The sequence below is a fragment of the Salvelinus fontinalis genome, chromosome 3 (genome assembly GCF_029448725.1).
Source record: "Salvelinus fontinalis isolate EN_2023a chromosome 3, ASM2944872v1, whole genome shotgun sequence".
NCBI lineage: Eukaryota > Metazoa > Chordata > Actinopteri > Salmoniformes > Salmonidae > Salvelinus > Salvelinus fontinalis.
Window position 1 is genome coordinate 19,836,157 of NC_074667.1, and position 12,738 is coordinate 19,848,894.

The following is a 12,738-nucleotide window of genomic DNA, read 5'->3' on the forward strand; positions in this document are numbered from 1 at the left end:
TAAAGCTAGTCATGCACTCAGTTTTATAGTAAAGTGCAATGTACATTTTTAAAAACTATAGTGCAGGGTATTCGTACAATCAGTGCGTTAACTAATCAATGTGCATTCTATGGCAGTTTCTATACATCATCATGAAGGTTCTAACCAGAATACTTTATTTAATTTAAATGTAATTTTATTTAACTAGGCAAGTCAGTTAAGAACAAATTCTTATTTACAATGACGGCATACCCCGGCCAAACCCGGACGACGCTGGGCCAATTGTGCGCCGCCCTATGGGACTCCCAATCACGGCCGGTTGTGATACAGCCTAGATTCAAACCAGGAACTGCAGTGACGCCTCTTGCACTGAGATGCAGTGTCTTAGACCGCTGCACCACTCGGGAGCCCAACCTGTATAACAGGTTATAGATGAGCAAGTTACAATGGTCTTTCCTACCGACAGGTGTGGAGGAAGTGCGGATAACTGTATGACTGGTTATAGATGAGCAAGTTACAATGGTCTTTCCTACCGACAGGTGTGGAGGAAGTGCGGATAACTGTATGACTGGTTATAGATGAGCAAGTTACAATGGTCTTTCCTACCGACAGGTGTGGAGGAAGTGCGGATAACTGTATGACTGGTTATAGATGAGCAAGTTACAATGGTCTTTCCTACCGACAGGTGTGGAGGAAGTGCGGATAACTGTATGACTGGTTATAGATGAGCAAGTTACAATGGTCTTTCCTACCGACAGGTGTGGAGGAAGTGCGGATAACTGTATGACTGGTTATAGATGAGCAAGTTACAATGGTCTTTCCTACCGACAGGTGTGGAGGAAGTGCGGATAACTGTATAACCGGTTATAGATGAGCAGGTGCCACTGGTCTTTTCTACTAATAGGTGTGGAGGAAGTGCAGGATGCGCATCTTCACCGTGGCCCAGATGGACGACAACAGCATCCAGATGAAGAAAGACCTGACCACCTTCCTGTACCACCTGCGTATCGATGCCGAGGTTGAAGTGGTGGAAATGGTAAGAATCCATGTCTGTCTATGACCGTTTCAGATGTGATTAAAGATACACAATGGGAGTTTACTTGTTAATTGTTTACTCCAATTTGAGTCTTGAATGTTGGCTGTATGGATCATATTACATAGATGATATAATATGAATCATCATTGTATTATGTATGAAAGTGTGTTAGCCGTCTCCCATGTCCCTTGCAGTGCTGCTGTCCATCCAGTAGACTGATGACACCAAACACAAAGTTGTCCATATGACATCCATAGGACGCCTGGTGTATCTGTCCATCCTCAATACACTAACCCACTAACCTACACTCTCCCCTCTCAGCATGACAGCGATATCTCAGCCTACACCTATGAGAAGACCCTGGTAATGGAACAGCGATCGCAGATCCTCAAACAGATCAACCTGACCAAGACGGAGCGAGAGAGAGAGGTAGGGTTGCAAAGTTACCGGTAATTTACCAAAGTTACTGGAATTGTTGGTCATCTATGGCAATCTATGGTAACGTTGGTAATTTATACATTTAAAAAGTGTATTGATATATAGTATTCATTTTTTTTTATCTGTGTTCAAATTGTCCATGAATTTCTAGTGGATAGACCATATGGTTCAAGAGAAAATAGACAAACTAATGAAAAAAGTATCTAATCAACAATGGCATTATTTTCTATAAACTCTGCAACACTTCAAACAATTGACTTTTTTCACAACTACCACCAGTTTGGCAACAAATCATTTACAACAAAGAGTATATAAATATATATATTTTTTTATATAATCTTCTTTGATTATTTTACATGTGATAAGGCCACACAGAGGGGCAGAGACAATTACAGACACCTGTGATAATCTGAAGTACTGAAAAGGGCCACTAGAAATCTTGTGATAAACAACATAAAATCATTGAAAGTTACCAAAATTCTGGTAGTATACTTGTAATATACCGTCCCTTTGCACCCCTAGAAAGAGGTACCGCTTTACACAGAATTACTAGAATAGACTAAGCCTTTTATATTATTTTTTACTTTTACGCCAGATAAAATTTATTCACTGTTTAACAAATTTTCCCCCCAGAAAATTGAGCCGAGAGAGCGAATTAAAAAAATTAAAAAAATAGGTGGATAAGGAATAACAGCACTTTCAGACTGATTTTCATTAATACACAAATTATCATTAATGAACATTATTCACATAGGATGTATAATAGAATGCAATATTATATCATATTCAAAAATTATTGAAAAAAAAAGTAATGTATTATTAAGTTATGTATTATGAATGCATTATCAGTTCATTAATCTACATAACTGTATAGCCTAACACATTCAAGAATGATTGACAATAAATAATTGTAATCAAACTAAAATGCTGACACATAATAATGAGTTCATTACCGGAATGCATCTCTATAGCCTAGGCGTTAACAAAATATTCATACAAATATGATTAGGCCTCTCATAGACTAGGCCTTATTGAAAGAGGGTCAATCAAGTTAGGTCTGCCAAATGAATGTAGCATTTGAAAAATATACATAAATCCAGCAAAAGAATATAACCTTTAATCCCAAAATTTAATGTTGTTTATAACATGCACAATTAGAAGCATCAATATATATATAGAGCAAGTATGACTAAATTCGAGCCCAGTAACTTTGCTCACTGCATCCTCCTTCGATTGTCTCGTCTGGCTGCCACGAAATGCCTCCACCTACTGATCTGCACGAAGTGTGCGCGTGCTACTGGTGATGTACTGTACTTTGCTGGACATGCTAGCTCTTCTCTGCGGAGCATTATCACTTCACACGCATTACGTCGTGGTGTTATCGGTTGGCCTACTACTACTGGTAGTACCGGTAAAATGTCAATTATGAATCGCAAATCGACATAAAGCTGACACACTTCTATTTCATCAATCATTTTGACTTCGTTTTGGTTTGCACTGCGTCTTTGCTGATGAATGCCCTGATCTCTGGCCAGTCAATTGGTTAAATTACATTGTTGTTTCGTCTATGAATCGCTTCTAATAGATCGCAAAATGATGCAATAACCATAAATTTAACCGACTGTTTGTTTATAATGAGGGACGTACCATGTTTAACATGGACACATAAACAGTAGGAATTTGCGCTGGCTTCAGCCATGACAGCATGAGAGAGAAATGAAACATCTGCACGTCGCCTGCAGGTGCGAGCGCGTGTGTTTCACTGTCCAAACCGAGGCTCGAACATGATCTGAGCGCGTGATCTGAGGCTGTTTGGTCTCTTGCGCATCAATTTGGGAAAGCCTCAAGGGAGAGCGGACAGAGCATTATAAACAAAGAGCTGCATATATTGGCCAAAAAATAACACATCAGATTACTTTTTTTTTCTTCCAGTGTGTGGAGAAAAGTGAGGTGGGGCATCCATTATTAAACAGTAATTCAACTTTGTCTGGCCTTACCATGCCACTACTGCACGTTACCCTTTGCAACACGTCAATGAACAACGTCTGAAAAGCCGGTTTGGTTTCATAAAGAGAAAAACAAACAAGATAGTGATCATGTTGTAATGACATTAGCACTCCTCAATGCTTCATTTAACCTGGGGACTATAAAGCCAGTGTGTGTACATCCAATATCTTTCCTGATGCTGGGTAAACCGAGCAAGACATAAGAACATAAATAATTCATCTCACAGTATTGCTGCACCCAACCATAATTAAATTGTCTACATTGACAGACAATGTTCTGAAAACGTCAATGTTCACATCAACGTTCAAAACCTTGTTTTGTCTCCATGTAGACAATACCAAATAAGAAATGTGTCACGTTGTGGTGATATTAGCCCTCCAATGTCTAATTCACACTATAGGGCTGACCCGAACAGAACTGTGCTGGTTTGCATATTTCATTTTTTCCTCGTCTCGATTCCAGCAACTATGATGGATGCGAAACCAGGCCAGCCCAGTACAGCTTGGCTTGGCTAAGTTCAGTTTGGCTCCGTCGTGTGAAAGGCTTTATTCAGCTCCGTGTCTTCTTTCCGCAGATCCAGAGCATCACAGACTCATCCCGCGGATCCATCCGGCGTAAGAACCCTGCAGCTGCAACCACCCAGATGAGTGTGACCGAGGAACAGCCCGGTGGGAGCAGCAAGGAGGAGGAGAAACCCGAGGAGGAGGTCGGTACTGGTACTGTCCGGTCAACTGAGCCACATTCACTCTAACCAGGGTGTATCATTAAGAATTAATGCTATGAGGCCAGCATCGGCAAAGACTTGAAAGCAGAGAAGTCAATTGACTTGTGAGGGGTTGTGATGTGATTGTGAACTACTGGTGAATAAACATTAGGAGATCAGTGTTTTTGACCCTGGGGTGGTGGTTTTTCCAGACTTCCTTCATTTTTTATGCTGTGAGGATAATTGCGGTCAGGCATAGTCAAGGAATGGTTAGGAATGATTAAAGGACTGGTGTTGTGAACCACTGGTGTTGACATTGGGTGGTCAGTGGTTTTTACCCTTAGGTAGTGGTTTTTCAGGTTTCCAACTCGTTCTACAGGTGGGTGGGGATTTATGCTTTGAGGACAGTTGCAGTCAGGCACAGTCCAGAAAATAATGTTTAAGGGGCTGGGTTTGTGAACCGCTGGTGTTGACATTAAGAGGTCAGCGACCCCAGGGTAGTGTTTTTTTTACACTTTCAACTCACTTTACAGTGGGCTTTTTATTTTTTATTTTTTTAGGTCAGGCACAGTCAGGGAATGGTTAAGGGAAAAGGGAAGACTCACACTGGCTCTCGACTGGTTAGGGTGTTTCTTGCAATTTATTGGATACCAGGATTTTTTAAATGTAACCTTTATTTTATCAGGGAGTCATACTGAGACCAAGGTTTATTTTACAGATGAGCCCTGAATTCCATAAATGACAGAAAATACACACATCACAAAATAAATCCAAAATGTAAGCAGAAAGAAAAGCACAGTCATAAAAAACAAACACATTCCTCAGTAATAAGGGCCTCAATCAGCTTTCTGAATTGCCCAAGAGGCACCAGAATAAAATGTAAGAACATTTTGAAGATTGTTCCACAAATAAGGGGCAAGAAAACTAAAAGGTCAGAAGAGACCAAAGGAATTTCCAGAGTCAGCCAACTCTGAGACTGGGTCTGGTAACTCTTATGTCTAAAGATTAGTAATGATGATACAGTTGAAGTCGGAAGTTTACATACACTTAGGTTGGAGTCATTAAAACTCGTTTTTCAACCACTCCCCAAATTTCTTGTTACAAACTATAGTTTTGGCAAGTCGATTAGGACATCTACTTTGTGCATGACACAAGTAATTTTTCCAAAAATTGTTTATAGACAGATAGTTTCACTTATAGTTCACTGTATCACAATTCCAGTGGGTCAGAAGTTTACATACACTAAGTTAACTGTGCCTTTAAACAGCTTGGAAAATCATCATGGCTTTAGAAGCTTCTGATAGGCTAATTAACATCATTTGAGTCAATTGGAGGTGTACCTGTGGATATATTTCAAGGCCTACCTTCAAACTCAGTGCCTCTTTACGTGACATAATGGGAAAATCAAAAGAAATCAGCCAAGACCTCAGAAAAAAAATTGTAGACCTCCACAAGTCTCGTTCATCCTTGGGAGCAATTTCCAAACACCTGAAGGTACCACGTTCATCTGTACAAAAAATAGTACGCAAGTATAACCGTCATGGGACTACGCAGCAGTCATACCACTCAGGAAGAAGACAAGTTCTGTCTCCTAGAAATGAACATACTTTGGTGCGAAAAGTGCGGGGACAAAGATCATACATTTTGGAGAAATGTCCTCTGGTCTGATGAAACAAAAATAGAACCGTTTGACCATCATGACCATCGTTACGTTTGGAGGAAAAAGGGTGAGGCGTGCAAGCTGAAGAACACCATCACAATCGTGAAGCACGAGGGTGGCAGCATCATGTTGTGGGGGTGCTTTGCTGCAGGAGGGACTGGTGCATTTCACAAAATAGATGGCATCATGAGGTAGGAACATTATGTGGATATATTGAAGCAACAAGACATCAGTCAGTAAGTTAAAGCTTGGTCGCAAATGGGTCTTCCAAATGGACAATGACCCCAAGCATACTTCCAAAGTTGTGGCAAAATGGCTTAAGGACAACAAAGTCAAGGTATTGGAGTGGCCATCACAAAGCCCTGACCTCAATCCTAAGGAAAATGTGTGGGCAGACCTGAAAAAGTGTGTGTGCGAGCAAGGAGGCCTACAAACCTGACTCAGTTACACCAGCTCTGTCAGGAGGAATGGGACAAAATTCACCCAACTTATTGTGGGAAGCTTGTGGAAGGATACCCGAAACATTTGACCCAAGTTAAAAAATTTAAGGGCAACGCTACCAAATACTAAATGAGTGTATGTAAACTTCTGACCCACTGGGAATGTGATGAAATAAATAAATGCTGAAGTAAATAATTCTCTCTGCTATTATTCTGACATTTTACATTCTTAAAATAAAATGGTGATCCTAACTGACCTAAAACAGGGATTTTTACTAGGATTATATGTCAGCTATTGTGAAAAACTGAGTTTAAATGTATTTGGCTAAAGTGTATGTAAACTTCCGACTTCAACTGTAGGTACAGTGGGACTTTTGGTAAAAGGGCTTTATAAATGAAAACATAGCAATGTATGTGACATCAAAGAGGGCCAACTAACTTTCTGGAAGAGAATGCAGTGATGAGTACTAAAATTGTCGCCCGTAATAAAGCACAGTGCGCTATGATAAACTGCATCAAAAGGCTTTCATGAAGTGGCATCTGCATTCATATATATCTAGAAACGTCGACTGAATAATCTGCTTTCTACTATTTCGCAAGACGCAGGACCTATTTCTATAGAGAAGACCAGTTTGATTCTCAGCTTCCTAACTAACACATCGATATGCTTTTTAAAAGACAGCTTTTCATCTATCCAGATGCCAAGATATTTGTAGCAGGGACACGATCAATATGGACACCATCCAAAGTACATATGCTTAAATCATCAGTTATTTTTATGCGTAGAGAACAACATATACTTAGTTTTACCTGCATTCAGTGTTAATTTCAGGTCAATAAAGTATAACAGTCTATTCTGTAATAGAATGAAGGCAGGCTGTAGTTCAGATAGAGCCTGGTCAACCGTGGGGGCAATATTATACACAACAGTATCATCGGCATACAAGCGCAGGTAAAAAACAATTGACATACAAGTCGATATTATTAATGTAAACAGTAAAAAGAACAGAACCCAGAATCGACCTCTGTGGGACACCTTTCGTAATATCCAGGAAACTGTATATAACACCATCAGTAGATGGTACATAGTGGTTAGAGCGTTGGGCTGGTTAGAGGTTGCTGGATCGAATCCCCGAGCTGACAAGGTAAAAATCTGTCATCTGCCCCTGAGCAAGGAAGTTAACCCACTCTTCCCCGGGCGCCGAAGACGTTTATGTCGATAAAGGCAGCCCTCCGCAACTCTCTGATTCAGAGGGGTTGGGTTAAATGCGGAAGACACATTTCAGTTGAATGCATTCAGTTGTACAACTGACTAGGTATCCCCCTTTCCCTTACATTGAGTTCTACATGTCAAGTCATTTTTAAACCAGTTGCATGCAGCCTGGTCTAGGCCAATTTAGGAAAGCCTCTGAATTAGCAGTGAGTGATCAACAGTATCGAAAGCCTTTGACAGGTCAATGAAGGGGGCAGCACAATGTTGCCTTTTATCCATACAGTTAACCACATATTTTATGACCAGGGATGCAGCAGAGATAGTGCTATGACTTGGTCTAAAACCTGACTGATGCACATTTAGAATATATTTCATAGATAAGAAAGATCTTAGCTGAGAATTAATCAAGGATTCTAATAGTTTAGCTTAGCAAGAAGGTTTAGAAATAGGCTGATAATTATTTAGGTCACAAGGGTCACCACCTTTGTGAAGGGGGAGTACATGGGCCGCCTTCCAAACCTTGGGGATTGTACCAGATATAATCATGAGGTAAAAATATGGGTTAATGATTCAGCATTTAGGGGGGCAGAGAGCTGCAGCAAAAATAGATCGACCATATCAGCTCCAGGGGATTTTTTACATAAATTTTCAGCAAGGCATCAGGCACATCACAGATAGTAAGTTGTTGAAATGAAAAGATTCACTAGAAGTTGACGGGTTAACCATTGAGTCAGCTGAAGGCTTGCAGATTGACTGACCAGGGTCAACTACACCACTGTTTTCCTCAAATAAAAAGCCTGCCGAGATAAAAAATAAATAAATAATTAAAACCAGACAGAACTTGCTTAGTCAGGGAAGAAGAGGAATTTGTATGTTTCAGTGCATTTACTGTTTTCCAAAATTGACCAGCAGAGTCTGACCAGCAGAGTCAGAGATGGAGCTTAAAAAGTAGCTTGATTTATCTTTGTTATTCGAGATAGTACATCTGTTTCTCAATTGTCTGAAAGATTGTCAGTCCAATACAGAGTCAGTTTTCCTTGCTTTGGCCCAGGCCTGATTTCTCATCTGAATGAGCTCAGATAACTCAAAAGAAAACAAAGAGTTCGATCTATCTTTAACTCTGAATTGTTTAAAAGGGACATGTTTATCTGCCATAGGAATAAATATTGAAGATACATTTTCTAAAGCCAACTCAGGGTCAGGAATACAGCAGAAAGTGGCTAAATCAGAGTGGAACCAGAGTAAATCCCAGCAACAAATAAATGTATATTCTGGTTTATGGACACATCTACAACCAGGAGTTCAAATTTCTTGGGAACAGAAATATTCTAAGATTGGGATGCCATGAAATTAGATTTGACATATATGGCCACTCCTCCTCCTTTCTGTACTCTGTCACATCTAAATACATTATAATAATATACTTCAATATCTTTATCAGAGACAGAACCATTTAACCATGTTTCCGGGAGAACCAGAATGTCAGGACATGAGTCCTGTACCCAATTGTCAATTGTGTCCATTTTTGTGACCATTTAGGTGCATTAGCCCAAGACCCCTATGAAATGTAAAGTTAGAGGGCGTATTACGATAATTCCCATAAGAGCTAACAGGCATAGGGTCATCTGCAGTTATTTGTTGAGTGAGCTGAGATTTTGCCAAGGTCCCTGTCCGACCATGTGAGAGCAAAGCAGACTGAGCATTTGACAGACCTCCGCCAAATTGCTGGATGCAGGGGCTGGAGCGAGAACTGGTGGAACAGTGTTGACAGAGCTCAGTCTACCCGCCAAAGGAGTGGAGCTGCTGCAGGGGACCAGAGTGGCTTCCAATGCTCCATTCTGGGTGTGCACAGGAGGTCTTGGTGTGGCTCCTGTTGCAGGGTTGGGGCTGCCATGGGGGCAGAAGTGTCCCAGGCCTGTCCTGGGGATGGGAGTAGGGATGGTGACCAAAACTAGCCTGGGAGGGAGGTTGTGGGGGGAAATGAGGAGGGGGTTGTGGAGAAGAGTGTGTCTGGCGAAGTTCCAAACTATCAGAATATGTAGGCTGATGATTTGAACGATACATGGTGTGGACTGTATCATGTGGTGTAGTCCACACCACCTCAACATTGTTTTGCCAGACCCTATGGTAATGGTCAGTGCTGTGTAGAACTGGGCTGAGTTGAGGTGGGCCTGGTTTGGTAGAGCTGTGCTGTGCTGTGATGTGTCAGGTCCGGTAGAGCTGTGCTGAGGCGGGCCGGGTCTAGTAGAGCTGTGCTGTGATGGGCTGGGTCTGGTTGTGCTGTGCTGTGCTGTGCTGTGATGGGCAGGATCTGGTTGAGTTGTACTGTGATGGGCCAGGTCTGGTAGAGCTGTGCTGAGGCGGGCCTGGTCTGGTAGCATGAGAGGGAGGTTTTAGGGGGAATTGAAGATGGTGGTGTGGAGGGCAGTGTGGCTGGCGATGCTCCAAACTCTGTGTTGGGCCTCTTTTACTGCATACGGCTTGGGCATAGCTCAATGTATCTGCATGCAGTTCCTGGGAGAGAATTGGTGGAGGGTGGTGTGGGGGGCAAGTGTTGCTGGCTGTTCTCCAGTCTCTGTGAAGGGCCACCGGGTGCAGGTCTAGGAGCGTCTGATTTGTCTCAGGGAGTTGGTGGCTGGTCTGCTGCTCCTTTGAGGTGAGGTGGACAGGCCACTAACAGCAACATCCTTTAACATCCTGGTGAAGGTGGGGAAGGTCTCTTTGTACAGCTGCACAATGCACTGCAGGCCTGTGTTTTTAATATGTGTAACATTAGGGAAAAAGTCAGTCTGCCTTTGAATTTCTGTTTGTTGATGAAAAGTCATAGTAAGGTGAGTAGGCCACAGATGCGTTGATTCAAAAGTTCCTTTTCAGACCTTTTTAATCAGCCCAATTGTATGACTGACCGCCAACATCAAGGCCTTCTTGATAATCTCTCTCTCTCTCTCTCTCCTCTGACCCTCACACTCACTCTGTTGTTCCACCTCGCCTCATCTCACCTTGTCTCTCCCCACCCTGTCTCGTGATCTCAGTCTGTCTCTGTCGCTGTGTCCCCCCCCTCTCAGGTTCAGCTTATCCATGACAGCACCACCCCAGCCAGTCCCATCAACCCGGCTACCCTGACCCCGGCCACCGAAGGGGGTGCCCAGACCCCAGGGTCTGCCCAGGTCCAGATGACCTGGACGGAAAAGGCCGATGGTGAGCTGGCCAAGCCGCCTGGCGCCTCCACACCGGAGGGCATCAAAGACATCTTCAACATGAAGCCGTGAGTGTGTTTTGGCAAAACTGGTTTATAGGCCCTGATGAAGACCTGAGTGGTAAACGTTGTCAATAGTATACAAAGTCTCTTTTCACCTTAAGAAATAGCTGGTATACTCCCATGTTGGCACCGAAAGTTCTTGAAGAGTAGCATTCTGATTGGTGTTCTCTTAATAAAGGGATAGTTCACTCCAAAACTATATTTTAGTATTTTGTTCATTAATCCACTAAATACAATCCCATGTCAGCAGTCAAGTTTTCAAAAAAAGAGCACTTTTTTGAGCACTTTTTTGAATACTTGACAGTTTGCATTCTCACCTTTAATCTTGTGTTTCTCTCCCTTGTCATGCTGCAGTGAGTGGGAAAACCTGTAAGTATTTCTGTAGCTCAAATGTTGGTGGAGCTTACATAAAACAGTGTTCTGGGAGAAAAAAAAATTTGGGTGGAAAGTCTTGTTTTATATATACAGTTGAAGTCAGAAGTTTACATACACTTAGATTGGAGTCATTAAAACTTGTTTTTCAACCACTCCACAAATGTCTCGTTTAACAAGCTATAGTTTTGGCAAGTCGGTTAGGACATCTACTTTGTGCACGACACAAGTAATTTTTCCAACAATTGTTTACAGACAGATAATTTCACTTATAGTTCACTGTATCACAGTTCCAGTGGGTCAGAAGATTACATACACTAAGTTGACTGTGCCTTGAAACAGCTTGGAAAATTCCAGAAAATGATGTCATGGCTTTAGAAGCTTCTGATAGGCTTATTGACATAATTTGAGTCAATTGGAGGTATACCTGTGGATGTATTTCAAGGCCTACCTTCAAACTCAGTGCCTCTTTGCTTGACATCATGGGGAAAATCAAAAGAAATCAGCCAAGACCTCAGAAAAAAAATTGTAGGTCTCCACAAGTCTGGTTCATCATTGGGAGACATTTCCAAACGCCTGAAGGTACCACGTTCATCTTTTCCAACAACAGTACGCAAGTATAAACACCATGGCACCACGCAGCCATCATCCCGCTCAGGAACGAGACGCGTTCTGTCTCCTAGAGATGAACGTACTTTGGTGCGAAAAGTGCAAATCAATCCCAGAACAACAGCAAAGGACCTTGTGAATATGCTGGAGGAAACAGGTACAAGTGTATCGATATCAAGAGTAAAACGAGTCCAATTTCGACATAACCTGAAAGGCCACACAGCAAGGAAAAAGCCACTGCTCCAAAACCGCAATAAAAAAGCCAGACTATGGTTTGCAACTGCACATGGGGACAAAGATCGTACTTTTTGGAGAAATGTCCTCTGGTCTGATGAAACAAAAATATAACTGTTTGGCCATAATGACCATCGTTATGTTTGGAGGAAAAAGGGGGAGGTTTGCAAGCCGAAGAACACCATCCCAACCGTGAAGCACGGGGGAGGCAGCATCATGTTGTGGGGGTGCTTTGCTGCAGGAGGGACTGGTGCACTTCACAAAATAGATGGCATCATGAGACAGGAACATTATGTGGATATATTGAAGCAACATCTCAAGACATCAGTCAGGAAGTTAAAGCTTGGTCGCAAATGGGTCTTCCAAATGGACAATGACCCCCAAGCATACTTCCAAAGTTGTGGCAAAATGGCTTAAGGACAACAATGTCAAGGTATTGGAGTGGCCATCACAAAGCCCTGACCTCAATCCTATAGAAAATTTGTGAGCAGAACTGAAAAAGTGTGTGTGCGAGCAAGGAGGCCTACAAACCTGACTCAGTTACACCAGCTCTGTCAGGAGGAATGGGCCAAAATTCACCCAACTTATTGTGGGAAGCTTGTGGAAGGCTACCTGAATCGTTTGACCCAAGTTGAACATTTTAAAGGCAATGCTACCAAATACTAATTGAGTGTATGTAAATTCTGGCCCACTGGGAATGTGATGAAAGCTGAAATAAATCGTTCTGTCTGCTATTATTCTGACATTTCACATTCTTAAAATAAAGTGGGGATCCTAACTGACCTAAA

General features: G+C 42.0%; 1 protein-coding gene across 5 annotated transcripts in view; it reads left to right on the forward strand.

Moving 5' to 3' along the window:
- Nucleotides 1–12,738, forward strand: part of LOC129840644 (solute carrier family 12 member 5-like) — a 289,015-nt gene that overhangs the window by 261,595 nt on the left and 14,682 nt on the right. For 3 of the 5 annotated variants that reach the window (XM_055908662.1, XM_055908688.1, XM_055908697.1), the window contains exons 20-24: nucleotides 884–1,015; nucleotides 1,337–1,444; nucleotides 4,035–4,166; nucleotides 10,509–10,741; nucleotides 11,090–11,104. In XM_055908662.1, coding sequence (XP_055764637.1) covers nucleotides 884–1,015; nucleotides 1,337–1,444; nucleotides 4,035–4,166; nucleotides 10,509–10,741; nucleotides 11,090–11,104 — 620 coding nt within the window. The remainder of the gene's footprint in view (nucleotides 1–883; nucleotides 1,016–1,336; nucleotides 1,445–4,034; nucleotides 4,167–10,508; nucleotides 10,742–11,089; nucleotides 11,105–12,738) is intronic. The other 2 variants (XM_055908680.1, XM_055908671.1) reach the window with 2 other exon arrangements.